Below are 19,448 nucleotides of genomic sequence, written 5' to 3'. Positions count from 1 at the left end.
ATATTTATCAAATGTTAATTATGTGTAACTGTGCTAGATGCTTGTAGCACTGTAGTAAACAAGACAGATATGCCCTGCCCTCAAGGAAATTATGGCTGCAGAAGATAAAGAGATAAAATCAATAAATTAATGCTATGACGGAAACACAGTGGCTATAGCAGAGAATAATGAGAGAGCAGCCTAGTTTTGATAGGATGATCAGAAAAGTCTTCTCTGTGGCAGCAATATTTAAACTATGACTTAAATAAACAGAAGAAACCAGGATGGCAAAGGAGTGACTATCGCATTACATGGAAAAAGATAGGATTAAGGTTAGGGAGAGGAGGAGTCAACCTGAATTATCCAGGTGGGCCCTAAATGCAGTCACATGTATCCTAGTAAGAGAAAAGCAGAGAGAGACTGATACAGAGATGACAATGTGAAGACAGAGGTGGAGACTGATGTGATGCAGCCACGAGTCAAGGAATTTGGAAGCTGCTATGGGAGGCAAGGAATGGATTCTTTTCTAGAGCCTCTGGAAGAAGTGTGGCCCTGCTGACACCTGGATGTAGGACTCTCAGTCTCCAGAAGTATGAGAAAATAAGTTGCTGTTATTTTAAGCTACCCATTTTGTGGTACTTTGTTATAGGAGCCACAGGAAATTAATTCAGCCATTAAGTGAAGTCAGGAACATTTCAGTGCTTATGTATGTAAACCCATAGATTGTTTCTATAGTCAAATTAGTTTAGGCAGCCTGCTATTTGACGTTAACGTTATTCACCTGATCACGAGCTCAATAAATGTGTTATTTTGCTTTTATATCAATTAAAGATTCATGTCATGTTCCTACCAGCCCTCTCTTTTTTAAGTTTATAAAATTTATAAATAGGATAAATCAACTTTGTCTTAACACTCACAATTAACAACTTGTGGGTCATTCTTTTCTTTTGCTTTTTTAAAATACAAATTCTCAGTCTGATTCAGACCACTAGAATTGATTTTCTGGGGCAGAGATTGTAAAAGAGACACCATGGCCTCATTTTAAAATGAGGAAACTGGGGGACAGAGATATTAAGTCAGTTATCAATGCAAAAAGATCTGAGAAATATTGGAGGTGGGATTCGAAGTGGAATCTAACCACCGCAAAGCCCACGCTCTCTGGACTAGAGCATGAGGCTTCCGCAGGAGGTTCTGGGTCTCACATTGCTAGTCTTATTACAGCAACTCCTGCTACTGGTTATTCTACCTCTGTTCTTTATTTTGCCTGTAGATCTGTACATTCCACCCCACCCCCAAGAAAAAGCATATGATATAATCATCTTTGAGATGATATATATACATACATAAGCATACATACATCCATATATTTACATACGCACACACACATAATCTTATCCTGTGACCTTTAAAACCGTCTTGTGGATCTTGCTGACATGTCGCCTCTGCTCTGCTTGTGCTCGCATCCAGGTGTGCAGAGCAACTAGTTCACGATAGCCTCCCCACGACCAGTGTCATCGTGTGCTTTGTGGATGAGGTGTGGTCCACTCTGCTGAGGTCTGTTCACAGCGTCCTCAACCGCTCTCCTCCACACCTCATCAAGGAGATTCTGCTGGTGGATGACTTCAGCACCAAAGGTAAGAAAAACACTCAAGCTTTCTCCTGAAAAAAAAAAAAAATCAAGGTTGGATATGAAGCAACAGCAGTTTAGATGGCAAAATCACAGGGTTATTTGATAAAGCATAAAACTTTGCAAGTGCCAACTGATCAATTCAGGTGGTATCTTAGAGGCATAAGTCTGAGCATCTATGGTATATAAAAAGTTGGCTCTAATAATCATCCTGGGGGTTCAGCTAGCTGCCTCAGGTCCTCCTCAGCTGTGCCCCCTGCTATGCAGGTATAATTTTCTAACTGCTGCTGCTGCTGCTTGGAAATGGGCACTTTGAAATGCTGGACATCAGAGGATGTTCTATATGATTGCACAAACACCTTTGTATGAAATCTAGTATGAAAGTATTCCACAATTAATAGGATGCCTTTCCTACTGGTAATAAATAGAGTTAGAGTTAGACTCTAAGGCAAATGAAGAAATGTAAGACCTATGGTTTATTCCTGAAGAGCAATGCATATTATATTCAGTTAAGTGTTGAGATGACAAATTGGCCATGGGACCAGAGAGGTGAGACTCCAACAAAGTTCAAAGGTAGAATCCCCAATGATCTTTACATTTGATTTTGTTTATTCCCAAGGATCTTCTTCTTTGAGTTGTCAAATAATTTGTATATGTAGGTGGTCTCTCAGGCCCATGACCACACATATTATGAATATACAAAATGAAACCCACTTTAGAAAATTTTAGAAAATAGCAAAAGTAATTGTAATATTAATAGGGAAGCTTAGCCTTGACCTGTGACCAAATGAATGTGAGCCAGTTTCGTAAGCTTCCGAGTTGCTACCAAAATCACACAGAGTTCAAGGAGCAATGAGAAAGACACCCAAGGAAAACTGACTGAAAATTTTGAGTGGCTTTGAAAGCATAAACAGAAATAGCATCCAGTTAACAAGTAGATACTACTCCCTTTATGAGGGGTGCATTTTGATTTTGTGGAACCTGGAACTTGTACCATTTAAGGTCTTTAAGTAAAAGAATGAAAACTTAGGAACACACAATTAGTAGGAAAGTGATCTGCAGAAGCTTTCTTGGATGCCATTCTTACCCAGGACAGCTGTCAATATTGTAATTAAACACAGAAGTGACCATCCACTCAATTATATACCACAAAACCCTCAAAAAAGTTCATTTAACTGTATCCTTCTATGGCCACCAAATTCAGGAGAGGAGGTATGATGGAGGGGATTGGGGGAGTAGGAAGTAGTAGTAACTATTTGTAGTTACAATATATTTCTTTGGCAAATTTTACAATTTTCACACACTGCCAAGCCTTGTCCTTGAGTCTTGGAAGGGGCATTTGCAAATGGAAAGCCAGAGGCCTGACATATAGAAAAGGTGAAGAAATCTGTGTAACTTGGCAACACTGAAATGAAGGACCTGGGATTTCAGAAATCAGAAATCAGTCAGCTTGGAGTATTGAACCCCAAAAATTCACCCAGGAAAATGTAATCAGGAAATAAAATCATGGTCCAAGGAATAAAATTTAATGACTGTAGTAAATATTCTGTTTTTGAGAATTTGACATTGGATAGGCACTTCTGGAATTATCCACACCTAGGTAACGAAAGTGTTTCCTTGTTCCCCTCCACTCTGATATAGACTACCTAAAAGATAAGTTAGTTAAATACATGTCTCAGTTTCCAAAAGTTCGGATACTTCGCCTCAATGAAAGACATGGATTAATACGGGCTCGGCTGGCGGGGGCACAGAATGCAACGGGTAAGAAGCTCATTTTTGTTTTAATTTTAATTTTTTTAAACCTACAGCAAATTTGAAAGAATAGTAAAATGAACACTGTATATCCATCACTTAATTTTGCCAATCATTAACATTTTGCAGTGTGTGCTTTTTCTTTCTCTCTCTCTTTCATAAACACACATTTTTGTATACATGCAATTTGTTTTCTAAACCTTTGGAAGGAATTTACAGATATCATAGCACTGGAGCCCTAAGTACTTCAGCAGGCAGCTCCTAAAAATAAAGACATTCTTATACCTAAGTAAAACTTTCATACCTAAGTAAATTAACATTAATTTAATGATGTCATGCAATATATGCTCTTGCTCACTTTTCCTCAGTTATACATAAAATATATTCTATATTCTTCTTTTTCTTCTATATTTCTTCTCTCTCTCTCCATAAACTGCATTTTCTTGTTTTGTCTCTTTAATTTCTTCATAATTTAAAAGTAACTCTGTGTATACTTTGATTTCACACCATAGTAGGTTTTCTGTATTGTTTTGTGTTGTTTTTCTAAGAGTCTGGGTCATTCATTTGGTAGAATTGACCACTTAGTACATGTTTGGGGTATAGAATTCTACTGCATAGATGAAAGGAGCTGTGTACTTCTTATTGCCTCAAATCAAGACGCATATGATGTCAGGTCATCCCTCTGTTGGTGAAACTAATTTTGAACACTTGGTTAAGGAGTTGACCACCAAATCTTTCCTTTAAGAGTAAGAATATCCCATTTTCTCTACAACATGGGAATCAATGCCTTAGCATCCATTAATGACCCTTGCTTGAATCAATTCTTACTCTGAGGGCTGAAAAATTGTTTTTTCTAGCTCAGTCAACCCTTCTTCCCTTATTAACTGACCTTTACCTGCAAAGAAAAGCTAGTACCCCCTATTTCTGCTCTTGTGCTCTCTCTGTTCCCCTCCCTCCTCCATCTGCAGGCTTAAGGTTTAAAAAATATTCAGTGTATATATTACCAGCATTATTATTTTGGGGGTTCAAACTGTCCCACATTTGACCTGACCCCATTGGTATTTCAGGAGTTCAGAATTTATTAATTCTTGATTCTCTGTCCTTTACCCAAGTCTGCTCTTCCTACAGTCCTTTCCAAAGGGCAGTTATGCCATCTTTTCCTTTCTTCTGCCTTTCCTGTGTGGGCACTGGTGGTTGAGTGAGAGGATGTGAATCTTTTCTGTCTGTGATTACTCTAAAAGTAACATCACACATTTTGGTTCATTTTAACATCCTTCTGTGGAAAGACCTGTGCCCTTGTAATAATAGCTACTTTATGTAAAACTTACTATATACTAGTTAAGGTACCATTTTCATTCTAAGTACATTCTATATTAACCAACTTAATCCTTACAATAACTCTATGACATTTGTATGATCATTTTTCCCATTTTAAAAATGAGGATATGGAGGCACAGTGAGAGTATGGCTTACCCAAGTTCTCCCAGCTAGTAAGTGGTAGAGCCAGGACTGGAAGCCAGACACTCTGGCTCTAGGGTCAGCAATTTTATCTTCTACACAAGGCAGCCCCTAAACATTTAGCCATGCCATTGCACACCTTCACAGGTTTAGATTCAAGCATGTTGTGATGCTGAATTATCGGCTCTACTGGGTTCCACTTCCTTGTAATTAGACCCCAAAGGTAGAGCTCTGATTATCTCATTGGTTTGCAAACAATTTTCCTTTCTTTGGAATTTGGGCAAGAAACACATCTCACCAAATTTGGCATTGAAGTGACAGCTTAAGATTCCTAATGATGAGCTACATTCAGAAGAATTAAACTAAGTTTATTTGGAGAGTAATGATCCATGAGTAATGCAAAAAATATTACAGTCAAGAAATACTGTGAGTAGGTAACTTTTAAGCTGGGATCTGGGTGAACACTGTCCCAGGCAGGGGGAATAATTGCAAATGAAATGACTTGATGCAGAGAAAAGCTTAGTATATTCAAGGTAAAGAGATAAAGCCTTTATGGGCAGTGGGTGCTGACCACTGTGGAGAGTGATGGGAGATTCATTTGGGGAGAAGGCCAAAGGCAGGCTTTTTCCTTCTCCTCCTCCTTTTTTTTTTTTTTTTTCCAGGAGGTATCAGGAATTGAACCTGGAACTTCATACATGGGAAGCAGGAACTCAACCACTGAGCTATACCTGCTCCCCTAAAAGCAGACTTTAAAAAAGTTTTGTACATTATTTAAGGAGTATAGGCAAAATACTTGGTATAATGTGAAGCCAATGAAAAACATTAAACAAGGGAGCAAAACTGCCTGATTTACATTTTTTAAAGCTTGCTTTTTCCATGATGTGGAGAATGGATATTAAAGGGATGAGAAAAGAGTGAAGAGTCTAGGTATGAGCCAATTATAGTTGTCCAGGAACCTTGAACTCGTGAAGTACAAGGACAGATGAAAAACATGGTCAGATTCAGAATACATTTTGGATGTGAAGCCTGATGTGCCATCAGATTAGATGGGTAGAGAGTATGAATGATAGGACTCAACGATGAACCCTAGAATGGGGATCTGAACAACTCAGTGGGTGGTAGGGCCATAACAATAAAGTCAAATCTAGGGTTTCAATGAGTTCTGATTGTGTCTATGTAAGTTTGAGATGACAGTTAGTTATCCATGTGGAGAAAGTTGATAAATACAGGGCCTACAAGGTGTTGCTTATAAAAAATTTCCCTCTGCATGGAACACAAAGCATGCTACTAAGGGGCTCCAGAATGATCCAAACAGACAACAGTTTTTGTGTAGTGAACTTCATCAAAAGCATTTGTCATGGGAACATTGGAATTACCCAGCACAACATTGCAATGACAGATTCAGGTTATTATACATTTTGTCAAAATGTATAAAATTGTGCACTGTAAAGTATAAACTATAATGTAAACTATAGTCCATGGTTAGTAGCAATGCTTCAAATATGTGTTCATCAATTGTAACAAATGTAGCACACTAATGAAAGATGTTGTTAATGGGGTAAATGTGGGAGGGGGTGGGGCTGGGGTATATGGGGATCCCCTATATTTTTACGTAAATTTTATGTAATCGAAAACATCTTAAAAAAAAAATTGCCTAACTAGTCTGTTCATGGGCTAATAACTAAATCCTAAATAATTCCTCTGGATTTAGACTCTGTAAAAATGTAAATTAGTTTTCAAGCATTCATTGGCTCCCTTAGGCACATTATCTCAGTTTGGTGCAGTAACTTGAAACTATTATGCCATGACCCATGTTAAGAAATAAATTTTTTATCACAACCCAGTATATGTGTAGGTGACACATATAACTCCCAGTAGATGTTTTACCAAATAATATGTGCAGTGGATTCTAATGTCTTATTTTCTAGTCTATTTACTTTTAAAAATTCTGGCCATAGCCTAATCCCACTAAATTGATTTAATGATCTACTAAAGGTTCACAACTCTCAGTTTGAAATTTTCTAGCTAGGTTAGTTGTATGCCACTATCTGGTGCTCAACTATTTGTGAAGGACTTTTTCTTCAAACTTCCAAATTTTTGCATACCTTCCTCTTTAAATTATAATAAAAATGAATTAACGAAAATAGAAACAGAAAAAATAAACCCAAAGATATGTAAAACATAAGCCCCATTTATTATTTGGTATATGTGTGTGTATGCATGTGCATGCATATATGTGGTCAATAGACAATAAATTACTCTGGCAGATTGCTGTAAAGTTTCAAAACATTTGCTCTCAATTTCTATTTGAGGATCTGTATTTCATGCCTGGAGCAGCATTAGTGGAGAGCCCGTGCCTGAGAGTTTGGAGAAAAGCAGAAGGTTATGTATCGATGGAGTTAGTCATAGTCTTGCCTAAGGACATCAAACTTAAACAAGTGCACCGCACCCCTGTAAGGAAGCCAAGGGGATTCAGGATTCTGTACGGTGTCAGTAGAGGGTAATTCAGGGCCTTGCATCGAGCAGGCCTGGCCAGCCTGGTGGGGCCTCTCAAATTCTCCCTTGGCGATTCCCAGCCTTCAGAAGTAAAACATAGGCAGGAGACCACTCTGGGCTTAAAGAGTCCCTGGGGAACAGCAAAGAAGAGCAAGGCAGAGTTTTTTCCATAATACCTTGGCCAAACAAAGAAATTAAAGGTAAGAATCTGGATCTAGACCCTGAGAGGCCTTTATAGCTCTCGCTCTCAAAAGATTTACCCTTTAGGGTTCAGAGAAAAGGGAAAGAATGTGTTGGGCAAGGATGAGATCAGCAATCCAAGGACATGTGGAAGTCAAAGTAGCCTCATTTTGGGTCAATATTGTCAGGCTCTTTGGAAGTCTAATAGTCTTCTATAAAAGATCAATGAGCAAAGCAGCCATCTCACACCATTAGCAACATTCACTACTCATTCAGTTCCAGGGCAGGAGAGGTTCTTTATCTGAATCTGATTCAGTCAAAAAAAGATCAGGGACAATCAGTTGCTTATCATGAATGAGGAAGTAGAGAGTATCAAGTAGGATTTGAGCATTTGAAAGGAATCCAAGGGTAATGGATATTTAGGAAAAGTTCCCTATATGTAGGCAACAGCAGTAATATGAGATGGAATAAGTGGGGCACAAGAAAAAGAGCAGACTACCTAGATCTGCTAGTGTTGAACAGACCCAGCCAGTTACTGCCCTGCCAAGAACTCTGCTCTATGTCTAATTCTCATGTGACACTTAAAGCTCTTTTGGACCTGCTGTCTGGACAGATCAGTGTTCAGAAGTACATTATTGAGAATCAGAGTAAAAGATCAGGTTCTCATTTCCGTCTTGATGTGACTTTTAGAAAAATACTATACATGGCTGTGAGCCTTCCAGAAAATCAACTGACTAACTTTATTTATTTGGACAAGTGACATTTAGCTCCTGACCAACTGAGCTCTCCTGAAGAGCAACAGTGGACAACCTTCTGTAAAGGTCTACAGCATGTTTCCCCTGCAGATTACACAGGTTTTTCCTTAGCATTACTCACAAATCATTATGTAAAATTAAATGGGAAACCAGATCCATTTCTCTCAAGAAACCATAATCACAGTACAATAGCACTAATGTATGCTGGCCTCACTATCCCATGCTGGTAGTCTAAATATAAGCAGGAATCCATGTTCAACATTGAGCCAAAACTCTTCGGCAAATTGAACAGTTTTGGGTTAGCCATAGGAGTAAAGGGGGGATTTCTTAGATATGACATTAAAATATGAGCAAAAAAGTGGTTAAAATGGATGGGATAATTGAAAGTCCAGAAACAGACCCACACATCTATGGCCAATTGATTGCTGACAATTGTGCTAAGTATTATGCAATGGGGAAAGAATAGTCTCCTCAACAAATTTTGTTGAGAAAACTGGATATCCACATGCAAGAATTAATTTAAAAATTAACCAAAATGGATCAAAGACCTAAGTATCAGAGATAAAACTATAAAACTCTTAGAAGATAACATAGGAGTAAATCTCCATGACCTGCTATTTGGTAATGGAGTCTAAAATATGACACCCAAAGCATCAGCAAAACAGAAAACAGAAAAATTCAACTTTATAAAAGTTAAAACTTTCCTAAATTAGAGGACATTATTAAGAAAGTGAAAAGACAACCTACAGAATAGGAGAAAATAGTTGTAAATTTTATATCAGATAAGGGTTCAATATCCAGAATACATAAAGAACATTTATAATGTAACAACAAAAAGATCAAAAAAAAAAAAAGGATTTAAAAATGGTCAAAAAATCGTAATAGATATGTTTCCAAAGAAGATATACAAATGGCCAATGAGCATATGAGATGATGTTCAACATTAGAGAACATCTAATTAGAGAAACGCGCAATAAAACCACAATGAGATACCATGTCACATCCTCTAGGATGGCTATTATAAAAAAAAAAAACAATAATAAATGTTTACAAGGATGACGAGAAATGGGATTTCTTATATGTTGCTCATGACATTGAAGAATTGTGCAGCCACATGGAAATCAGTTTGGCTGTTCTTAAGAAAGTTAAAAATAGAATTACCATCTGACCCAGCAATCCCACTTTTTGATATATACCCAAAAGAATTGAAAGCAGGCGTTCAAACAGATATTTTTATACCAATGTTCATAGCAGTAGCATTCACAGTAACCAAAAGGTGGAAGCAACTCAAGTGTGCATCATCAGAGGAATGGATAAACAAAGCATGTTATATGCATACAATGGAATATTATTTAGCCATTTAAAAGGAATGAAGTTCTGATGCGTGCTATAACATGGATGAAATTTGAAGACATCATATTGAGTGAAATAAGCCAGACACAAAAAGACAAATATTACATGATCTCACTTACACGAAATACTTAGAAGAAGAATATTTAATAGAGACAGTGTTTATGGGCTATCAGGGATGTGGGGGGAGGGGAGGGCAGAAAGAGGGAATTATGGCTTAACAGGTACAGAGTTTCTGTTTGAGGTGATGAAAAAGTTGGGGTAATGGGTATTAGAAATTAGAAATGGTAGGATGATATTGTAAACATAATTTCTATTGAACTGTACACTAGAGTGTAGTTAAAAATGGGAAATTTTGAGTTGTGTATTAGTACAATTAAATGTTTAAAAAATTACAATGAAATCCATCTGCAAGAAATCCAGTTTTACTGGTACATGTTCTTAAGAAATGAAAAAACCCATTGGGTGCCAATCAAGATTGATTAATTATTCCAGAGTAGAGTATAAACACTTATCGAAAAACAGTAAGTAATACTAACCATTTACTGAAAATTTAGGTATTAGGTACATCTTTGAAATCTTGTAGGGGAAGACTAAAGAGGTTTAGTAATTTATCCAATGTGGTTAGTAAAGCCAGAGCTGGGATTGAGGACAGTTCCATGTAACTTCAAATCTCATGCTTATTTCACTATGCCTTACAGCCTCTCAATCAGAAACAATGGGTAAAATGTCCACAAATAAGTACCACAAGAGTCAGCTACACATACAGTTCCCTGTTTTCTTACCCAACACAGTCCTGAAACCTTATTTTAAAATGAAATGTCTGAAAGTGGAGCAGTGATGTTCATGAGTGGGAGGGTTCTCTTCTCCCCCAAACTAAAACAATGTAAACTCTGGACTCTGCTGCTACCCATAGGTCCTGGTAACCAATGATCCTCCTGGTGATCTGGGCCAGGTGGAAAGTGAATGCTGGTTTAGGGACCCACCGCTGCTTCCACTGGGGACTGAGGAAAGCGATCCTGGAACTTTCTGCTCCAAAGGCCTGTTGTAGGGATAGGGACAGATGGTCCAGCAGAGACTGCTCTTTAAACTCTGGCTCTTGTTGGACCAGGAGTAGGAGAAGTGCAAGACATGAGACTTTAGCATCTATAATACCACCAACCAAGTGGGACTTTAGCTAGCTATATATACCTGATACATCTAGTTGATCCACCTGTGGGCTTTCCCACACCAGGGAAAAGAATACCCTTAGGAGACAACTGCCTTTCATGATCAAAAGCTTCAATTCCCTGAAAATAGGACTCCTCCAGGGTGATCGTGATCTGGGACTGGAGAGGGCATTCTGCCTAGGGCAGCCTGGTTCTGTCTAGAGACTTCTCAAGAACACACACCCCCTCCCCCAACCCCGAAGCCCATGGCTAAGGTTAGGCTCTTTACTCATTTTTTTTTTTTAAAGATTTATTTTTTATTTACTTAATTCCCCTCCCCTTCCCCTGGTTGTCTGTTTTCTGTGTCTTTTTGCTGCGTCTTGTTTCTTTGTCCGCTTCTGTTGTCGTCAGCGGCACGGGAAGTGTGGGCGGCGCCATTCCTTGGCAGGCTGCTCCCTCCTTCGCGCTAGGCGGCTCTTCTTATGGGTGCACCCCTGCATGGCAGGGCACTCCTTGCGCGCATCAGCACTGCGCATGGGCCAGCTCCACACGGGTCAAGGAGGCCTGGGGCTTGAACCGCGGGCCTCCCATGTGGTAGACGGACGCCCTAACCACTGGGCCAAAGTCCGTTTCCCTTTACTCATTATTCTCACACAAAAATTCCGTTGTTGATCAGGTAGCTGTTCAGAGACTGAATTCTATTCATTGAGAGGTAGTTTACTGATTCGGTGGTTAATGATCTATCTTCCAGATACCTATTCTCCCCTTGTTCATCTGATTTTCTGCTTTTATTATCTGTCTTCTGTTTTACTCTAAGCCTTCCCGTACCCAAATTACTGCCTCTTTCTGGCTTTTTTTTTTTTTTTTAATGCAGGCTGTGGAATGAACTGTTTCCTAATATCATTCTTCCACTTGTTTGCTGTGCAATCCTGGAAAAGTTACCTAAACTCTTTGTTCCTCAGTTTTCTTAACTCTTCAGTGAGAATAAAAATTGTACCTCTACTGTTGGTTTGTTATAAGGATTTAATAAAACAACCATGTAGGATCCTTAGAACAATGTCTGGCATAAAGTAAGCACTTAATATTTGACAACTGACTATTATAGATTATTATTAGTCACTCCCTCCACACAAACACGTACATATACACAATCCACTTGTATGAAAGCATTTGGAGCTATGCATATCATTCTGAGGAGAGAAAGAAGGTTATTTCACGCAACTAATGGGGGAAAGTTCTTAATAAACAGTTCTGGTCTCCAAGTTCTATTCTTTTATTCTTTTTTTTTTTCCTGTAACCCTTTTAACAGTAACTGCTAGTCTTTCTGGTTCTTCACTCTAATTTCTTTTAACCCCTTTGGAGCAATGTATCTCCTTCATCATTCCTAAGGTCAAATTTGTAATCTCAAACTTCCCCTGCTCTTCCATAAAACAAAGCCTCAACCACCTACTCATGGTGTTTATAGAATCCACCTTCCTTAGAATAGATTTTAGCAACTACCTCTAGTAGTATTCCCTTCAGAACCTTCCTAGTCATTCTAAGTGACTATTCAATTTTTCCAAAAATAAATGATGCTTGCCTCACAGGATTCTAGTGAACAAAATTCCTTCCATTTCATTACAAAAAGAATTAGAGAAAGTGTGACTTCAATGAGAAGAATAGACTACTGCCACATTTATATCCAAATATCTGGGGAAATCCCTAATAACTTTGAACATGAAGGACACACATTCAGTATATTGCATTTTCAAATGATTCTATTTTATTTTTTTACTCTCTAGGTGATGTGTTGACATTCTTAGATTCTCATGTGGAATGTAACGTTGGTTGGTTGGAACCTCTTCTGGAGAGAGTTCATTTAAGTAGGAAAAAAGTGGCCTGTCCAGTAATTGAAGTCATCAATGATAAGGATATGAGGTAATAATATCATATTCCACAAGATACTTCTAAGCACCACCAATAGAAGAAAAAAGTGCTTGTCATACTCCCAATGTGTGCATTTTTGTAAATCTAAGATACTTACTGTTTATCCATTAAATAAGTTGATATCCATGATAGATATCTTGAGAACAGAGCAGGTAAATCAAACAATTTCTTTTATTAAAAGAAAATTACAAGTTAAAAACAAGCAATCCTGGGAGGATCATGGGAAGATGGCATAGTAAGAAGCTCAGGAATCAGTCCTGCCACTGAACAACTATTAAACAGTCAGGAAAACTTAAATCAACTGTTTGAAAACTTTGGAGTCCAGCAGAATACTGTATAGCCTTCAGAAAATAGCAGGAGGAAGAGGCTGGCAAATTACAGTAAATACCAGCAATTGCTCTCTCATTGCAGTAGTTACTGTCTCCCATGTCCTACCTTTACAGCAGGCAACAGTGGGGTCCAACTCCTGTGGCATAGCTTGCTGGTGCCAGAGAGGAACATGAGGTCTACTTCCCTAAGATCCAGGCAGGACACAAGCTAATCACTGATCACGGTTTAGCTGCTTCAGAATGCTGGGGGCCTAGCTCTGAGGGCAGCCATTGTTCCAACCCACTCCAGACTAAGGCTGTGGTGGAGATTTAAAGATTGTACACTTCATCAGAGCAGCAAAGGACAACTGAAGAGCTGCATTTGCTGGGCAAGTACCGAGTCAAGAAAGTAAAGCTTTGAGGAGCTGTGGAAGAAGCTCCTTGTGCCCACCTTGATCCTTCCCTCTTCCTCCCCTCAGGACAGCTTGGAGCCAGCTGGTTCTCTCTTTGTGGACCTATGACTTTGTTCTGGCTAGGAAATACTGACTTGGGAAACTCCTCTCTGGCAGGCATCCTTCCCATAATTTGCACTCCAGGCAAAAGTAGCTTGAGACAACAAAAGCAGTATAAGAAACAACTGAAGCATATGGCCTGGGCAAAGGCTTACACATTTTAAGTCCAGCAGTGGAACACCTGAGAGATGGAAAAGGTCTTTCTCCTGAGAAGTAGAAGGGACATTCAAACTTCTGTAAACAAAGGAATAGCCTAAGTAGCAAGCACAAGCCCAAGACAAGACAGGCCCAGAAAAGATAGGGAGGATGCTGCACTTTACATTCATCTTGGGTGGACCTTCCTAATATGAAGGCTGATGCTCAAGAAAATCTCTGTCAAATCACCAGCTGGTTACAAACTCAAAAACCAGAAATCTCAAGGAATAAATTCCAGAGTTAGCATTTAAAAATATTAAAATATACAGTGTACAACGAAAGATCAGAAGGTAAACAAACAGGAAATGATGGCCTATCCAGAGGAAGAGGATAAATATCCAGAAAATATCAATGAAGAATACCAGACTGTGAAAATACTAGACAAAGACTTTTAAAAATGATCTTAATATGTTCAATGACATGAAGGAAAATGCAGAGAAAGAACGAAAAGAAATCAGGAAAATAATAAGTGAACAATATGAGAATCCCAACAAAGAGAAATTTAAGAAAGAGGCAAACAGAATTGATGGAGTCAAAGACCACAATAACTGAAATGAAAAATTCCCAGGAGAGTTTCAACAATAGACTTGAGCAAGCAGAAGAATCGGCATACTCAAAGACATGGCAATTGAAATGACTCAAGCTGAGAAGCAGAAAGGAAAAATAATTATAAAAAGTGAAAATAGGCTAATTGACCTCTGGGACACCATTAAGTGTACCAATATATGCTTTACGGGAGTGCCAGAAGTAGAAGAGAGGGAGAAGGTAGCAGAAGGAATATTCAGGGAGATGATGACAGAAGACTTCCCAAACTTGGCAATGATTATGCACATCCAAAAAGCCCAGAGAACATCAGAAAGGATAAACTTGAAGAGAAATATGGCCCATCGTATACTGATCAAACTGTTGAGTGCAAAGGCAAGGAGAGAGTTCTAAAAGCTGCAAGAAAAAAGCAACATGTTATGTTCAAGGCAATCCAAATTAGACTAAGTGCCTATTTCTCATCAGGTACCATGGAGGCAAGAAGGTAGCCTATTGAAATACTTAAAGTGCTGAAGGAAAACAATGGCCAACCAAGAATTTTATATTCAGTGAGACTTCCTTTCAAAAATAAGAGGGACACAATGAAATGTTGCAATGACATGTCTCAATGGGATAACACAGTGAGGAGACACAACAAGGAGATGCAATGAGAGGCACAACAAATAGGGAGTGGATGTGGCTCAAGCAGTTAGGCACCTCCCTCCCACATGGGAGGTCCTGGGTTCAAATCCAGTACTTCCTAAAAGAGGATGAGCACACAGTGAACAGACACAGAGAGCAGACAGAGTGCAAAAAATGGGAGGGGGAAGTGGGAGAAATAAATAAATAAATATATATTTTTTTAAATAAGGGAGAGATCAAGACATTCCCAGATAACAAAAGCTGAGGAGTTCTTCACACTAGACCTGTGCTTCAAGCAATGTTAAAAGAAATTTTTTAGACTTAAAGGAAAGGACATTAGACAGTGGTCAAAGTCACAAAAAGAAGTAAAGTCTTTCAGTAAAGTCACCATTTGGACAATTACAAATGTCTTTACTATTGTATTTTTTTGGCATACAACTCCACTTACTCCCTATGGTGAGTAAATGCACATGCATAAAAAGTAATGATAAGCCTATGTTTTTTTACATACAATGTACAAAGCTATTATTTGTAACAAGTACAAAAAAAAAGATGGGGGGGTAGAGGGGTATAGGAATAGTGTATGTGTATGCTATTTAAATTAATTTGGTATCAAATTAAATATGATTGTTATATATTTAGGATGTTAAATTATAACCCCAAAGTAACCACAAGGAAATATATGTGAAAAATAATCCAGATAAATGAGAAGGGAATCGATGTGATACAATATCAAAAAATTTATATATGAAAGTAGACATTAGCAGAAGAACTACGGGATAAAAAAGGTGTAAGACTTGCAAAAACTAAATAGAAAAATGGTAGAAGAAAGTTCTGCATTATCAATAGTGACTTTAAATGTTTAAATGGATTAAACACTTCACTCAAAAGGCATACATTGGCAGAATAGATTTTAAGAAAAGCATGACGCAACAATATGCTGTTTACAAGAGACTAACCTTAAATCCAAAGACATAAGTACATTGAATGAGAACAGCTGGCGGAAATATATACCATGCAAGTAGTGACCAAAAGAGAGCTGGGATAGCTATGCAAATATCAGACAAAATAGACTGTAAGTCAAAAAGTGTAATGAGGGACAAAAACAGTCATCATAAACAGGTAAAGGAGTCAATTCAAAAAGAAAATATAACAATTATAAATATATATGCATCCCCTTCCCAGGCCAGTGTTGAGCCAGCCCGCACTTCCATTGTGACTCCCAGGCCCTATTCCAGGAGATCCAGAGTATTCTTTATGCACATATTGGGTTGCCTGTATGTCAGTGCCAATCAACCGGGTAGCAGCCTCAAGGACTGAACCAGGAAACTTGTCTCTGGCTTGCCATTCCAGAACTTGCTGGACACAAAAGGACAAATATTGTATAATTTCACTTATATGAAATAATTAGAATTTGCAAATTCAAAGAATCAGTGATTAATTGGTACAGAATTCTGTTTTAGGGAATGGAAAGTTTGAGTAATGGATGGTGGTGATGGTGGCACAACATTATGAATGTCATTAACAACTGAATTATGTATTTGTGGTTAAAAGGGGAGTTTTAGGTTGTATATGGTTACTAGCATAATTTTTTTTTAAGTCCATGGAACTTCACAATACAAACAGTAAACCATAAGTTAAACCATGGATCAGAGTTATTAATACAATGATTAAAATGTGTTTTATCAATTGAAACAAGTGTATCACTCCAATGCAAGGTGTTAATAATAGAGTGGTATATGGGAATCTTGTATTTTATGTATGTCTCTTCTCTTTAAAAAAAAAAAAAAAAACTCATTAGGCTGAGCCCTTAACAAAAAAACAAAAAAGATAAAGAAAAAGAACTAAAAAGACATAACCAAAAAAAAAATTTGATCCAGCCAAATAACCACTAATATACCTTTTTTTGTCATCTTTATTTTTTTTAATGTTACATTCAAAAAATATGAGGTTCCCATATACCCCCCAGCCCCTTCACCCCACTCCTCCCCCCATAACAACAACCTCCTCCATCATCTTGAGACATTCATTGCATTTGGTGAATACATCTCTGAGCACCACTGCACCTCATGGTCAGTGGTCCACATCATAGCCCACACTTTCCCACAGTCCACCCAGTGGGCCATGGGAGGACATACAATGTCCGGTAACTGTCCCTGCAGCACTACCCAGGAAAACTCCAAGTCCCAAAAATGCCCCCACATCACATCTCTTCCTCCCACTCCCTACCCCCAGCAGCCACCATGGCCACTTTCTCCACACCAATGCCACATTTTCTTCGATTACTAATCACAATAGTTCATGAATAGAATATCAATAAGTCCACTCTAATCCCTACTCTATTCCTCCATCCTGTGGACCTTAGAATGGTTGTGTCTACTCCACATCTATATTAAGAGGGGGCTTAGATTCCACATGGATGCTGGATGCAATTCTCCTGCTTTCAGTTGTAGGCACTCTTGGCTCCCTGGTGTGGTGGCTGGCCTTCTTCATCTCCATGTTAGCTGAGTGGGGTAAGTCCAATAAACCAGAGTGTGGGAGTTACAAATCTATTGAGGCCCAGGGCCTGGCTATCACATGGTCAGTCCAGAGATTCAGGTTCCCTGCGTATACATTAAACTCCAGCACCAACTACAGTTCCGGTAAAAGTAACAGGAGAGACTTGTGGTCAAAGATCACATCTGAGTCCAGCTCCATCACACAGAAACGCAAACTCCAAAGTAGGGCCAACTGACATGGCACTTTTATTTTACTTATAAACTTCTTAAACTGTTATTATTTAAGGTTTTGATGATTTAAAATCATCTGTGTATGCACTTGTTTCATTCATTTGAAGGATTGTTGAAAGAATATAATGGGTTGATGAAGAATATAAAGACATGTATGATCTCAAGCAGCACTTTCGTTTGCTTTCCTGATTTAGTTACATGACAGTTGACAACTTTCAAAGAGGCATTTTTGTGTGGCCCATGAACTTTGGTTGGAGAACAATTCCTCCAGGCATCATTACAAAAAACAAAATTAAAGAAACTGATATAATAAGGTAAGTGAAAGCAATTAGAAAGCACCGTTTATTTTTTTCCCCAAAAGTATAGAAAGCAATTCCACAATACAGTCATATCCTGTCACTCTAGAAAATCAAAAGTGAAAGTTCTAGCAAGAGAAGACCAACACCAAATTTTCCTGAGAGATTATTCTCCTCCCACCAAAATTTGTTTTTTAAAATCACTCTATTCAGTCCTGAACCTGCAGAAATCCACTAGGACTGTTTCTCTTTATTTAGAGTTTACAAGCTAAGAAACACAAAATAGAGTTAGTTGGTCTTCATTATTTATGGATTTTGTATTTGCACATTTGACTACTCCTTAAAATTCTCTCTTCCCTTTTGTTTCAGTGTGCATATTCTAAACAAATTTCCTTTTCACAGGATATTTGGTGCCAATCTTTTTACATTTTTGTGCATTTTCTTGGCGATTTCACTATTTAAAATGGCCTGCAAGCCTAGTGCTGATGTGCTGTCCAATGTTCCTAAGGTCAAGAAAGCTATGATGAGCTTGAAGTAGAAAATATGGTTAGATAAGCTTTGTTCAAGCATGAGTTATTATGCTGTTAGTCATGAGTTCAATGTCAATGAATCAATGATTTATATTAAGTAAGGTGTCTTTAAACAGAAATACACATAAAACATGGTCACATATTGATCGGTTGACCAAAATATTGTGACCAAAGTCTTGCAAGAACCTAACCCTGTATTTCCCTGACGAGCAATTCAGTGTTCACAGTGACATTACAGATAACCACTGCAATTAATGAGAATTGACTGTTGTTTGAATGCTACAGACACACACATAATATTAAAGTAAGCATGAGTAAAGAGTGAAAGAGTAAATGATGGTAACAGAAATATCATAATAATAGCTACTGTTAGAATTTTCTTTGAGTCTAGTCCAAAACCCTTATCCCTTGCCATGAAAGGGGTGACAACTTCTGTGAATTGAGAAATAGACCTAGAGCTGAATAGGAATTACAATTTTTACTTTAATGCTGGAAAAGCAAGATCAAAGAACACAACTTAGACTTTAAGTCAATGTGGGGGCTTCCTATTACTTTTCCCAGAGTCTAGACCTGCAGGACAAGCACTCAGCTGGTGACAGGCAAAGCAGCAGGAGACCTGAAACTTTCCCTGCTGAAAAGAGAACTTGAGCAGACACTAGCCAGCAAGTCCCAAGAGAAAGTAAAGCCCAGAACTGTGTATTGGGGCATACTTACCCTGAACTTCTCCCTCAGTAAATCAGGCCCCCTCCTTGCCAGATGTGATGTCTTGAGAAATGATACTCCTAGGGAGTAATGTAGGAATCCTACCATTTATTAAGCACTATATATCAGGCATTGAATCCTCTCAGTAACCCTAGGAAGATATGGTAGTATTCTCCTTAAGGAAATAAGAAAGTTGAGACTTAAGAGAGTTAAGTAATTTTCCCAAGGAAAAATAGCTAATAAAAGAAGAAATTGGGATTCAAACTCAGATCTGCCTGGATCTAACACTCTTGTTCATATCCCACACCTGAAGAACCTCTTTGCTTTTTTCAGGCTCCCAG

The 19,448-nt window shown here is 38.2% G+C and overlaps 1 protein-coding gene across 1 annotated transcript in view; it reads left to right on the top strand.

Annotated features, from left to right (window-relative positions):
* Nucleotides 1-19,448, top strand: part of GALNT5 (polypeptide N-acetylgalactosaminyltransferase 5) — a 51,069-nt gene that overhangs the window by 13,379 nt on the left and 18,242 nt on the right. The window contains exons 2-5 of the mRNA XM_004453927.4: nt 1,447-1,613; nt 3,248-3,367; nt 12,527-12,662; nt 17,774-17,893. Of these exons, the coding sequence (XP_004453984.1) occupies nt 1,447-1,613; nt 3,248-3,367; nt 12,527-12,662; nt 17,774-17,893 (543 nt within the window). The remainder of the gene's footprint in view (nt 1-1,446; nt 1,614-3,247; nt 3,368-12,526; nt 12,663-17,773; nt 17,894-19,448) is intronic.

Source organism: Dasypus novemcinctus, chromosome 7 (assembly GCF_030445035.2).
Source record: "Dasypus novemcinctus isolate mDasNov1 chromosome 7, mDasNov1.1.hap2, whole genome shotgun sequence".
NCBI classification, from domain to species: domain Eukaryota; kingdom Metazoa; phylum Chordata; class Mammalia; order Cingulata; family Dasypodidae; genus Dasypus; species Dasypus novemcinctus.
This window is presented reverse-complemented; position numbering and strand designations above follow the sequence as displayed.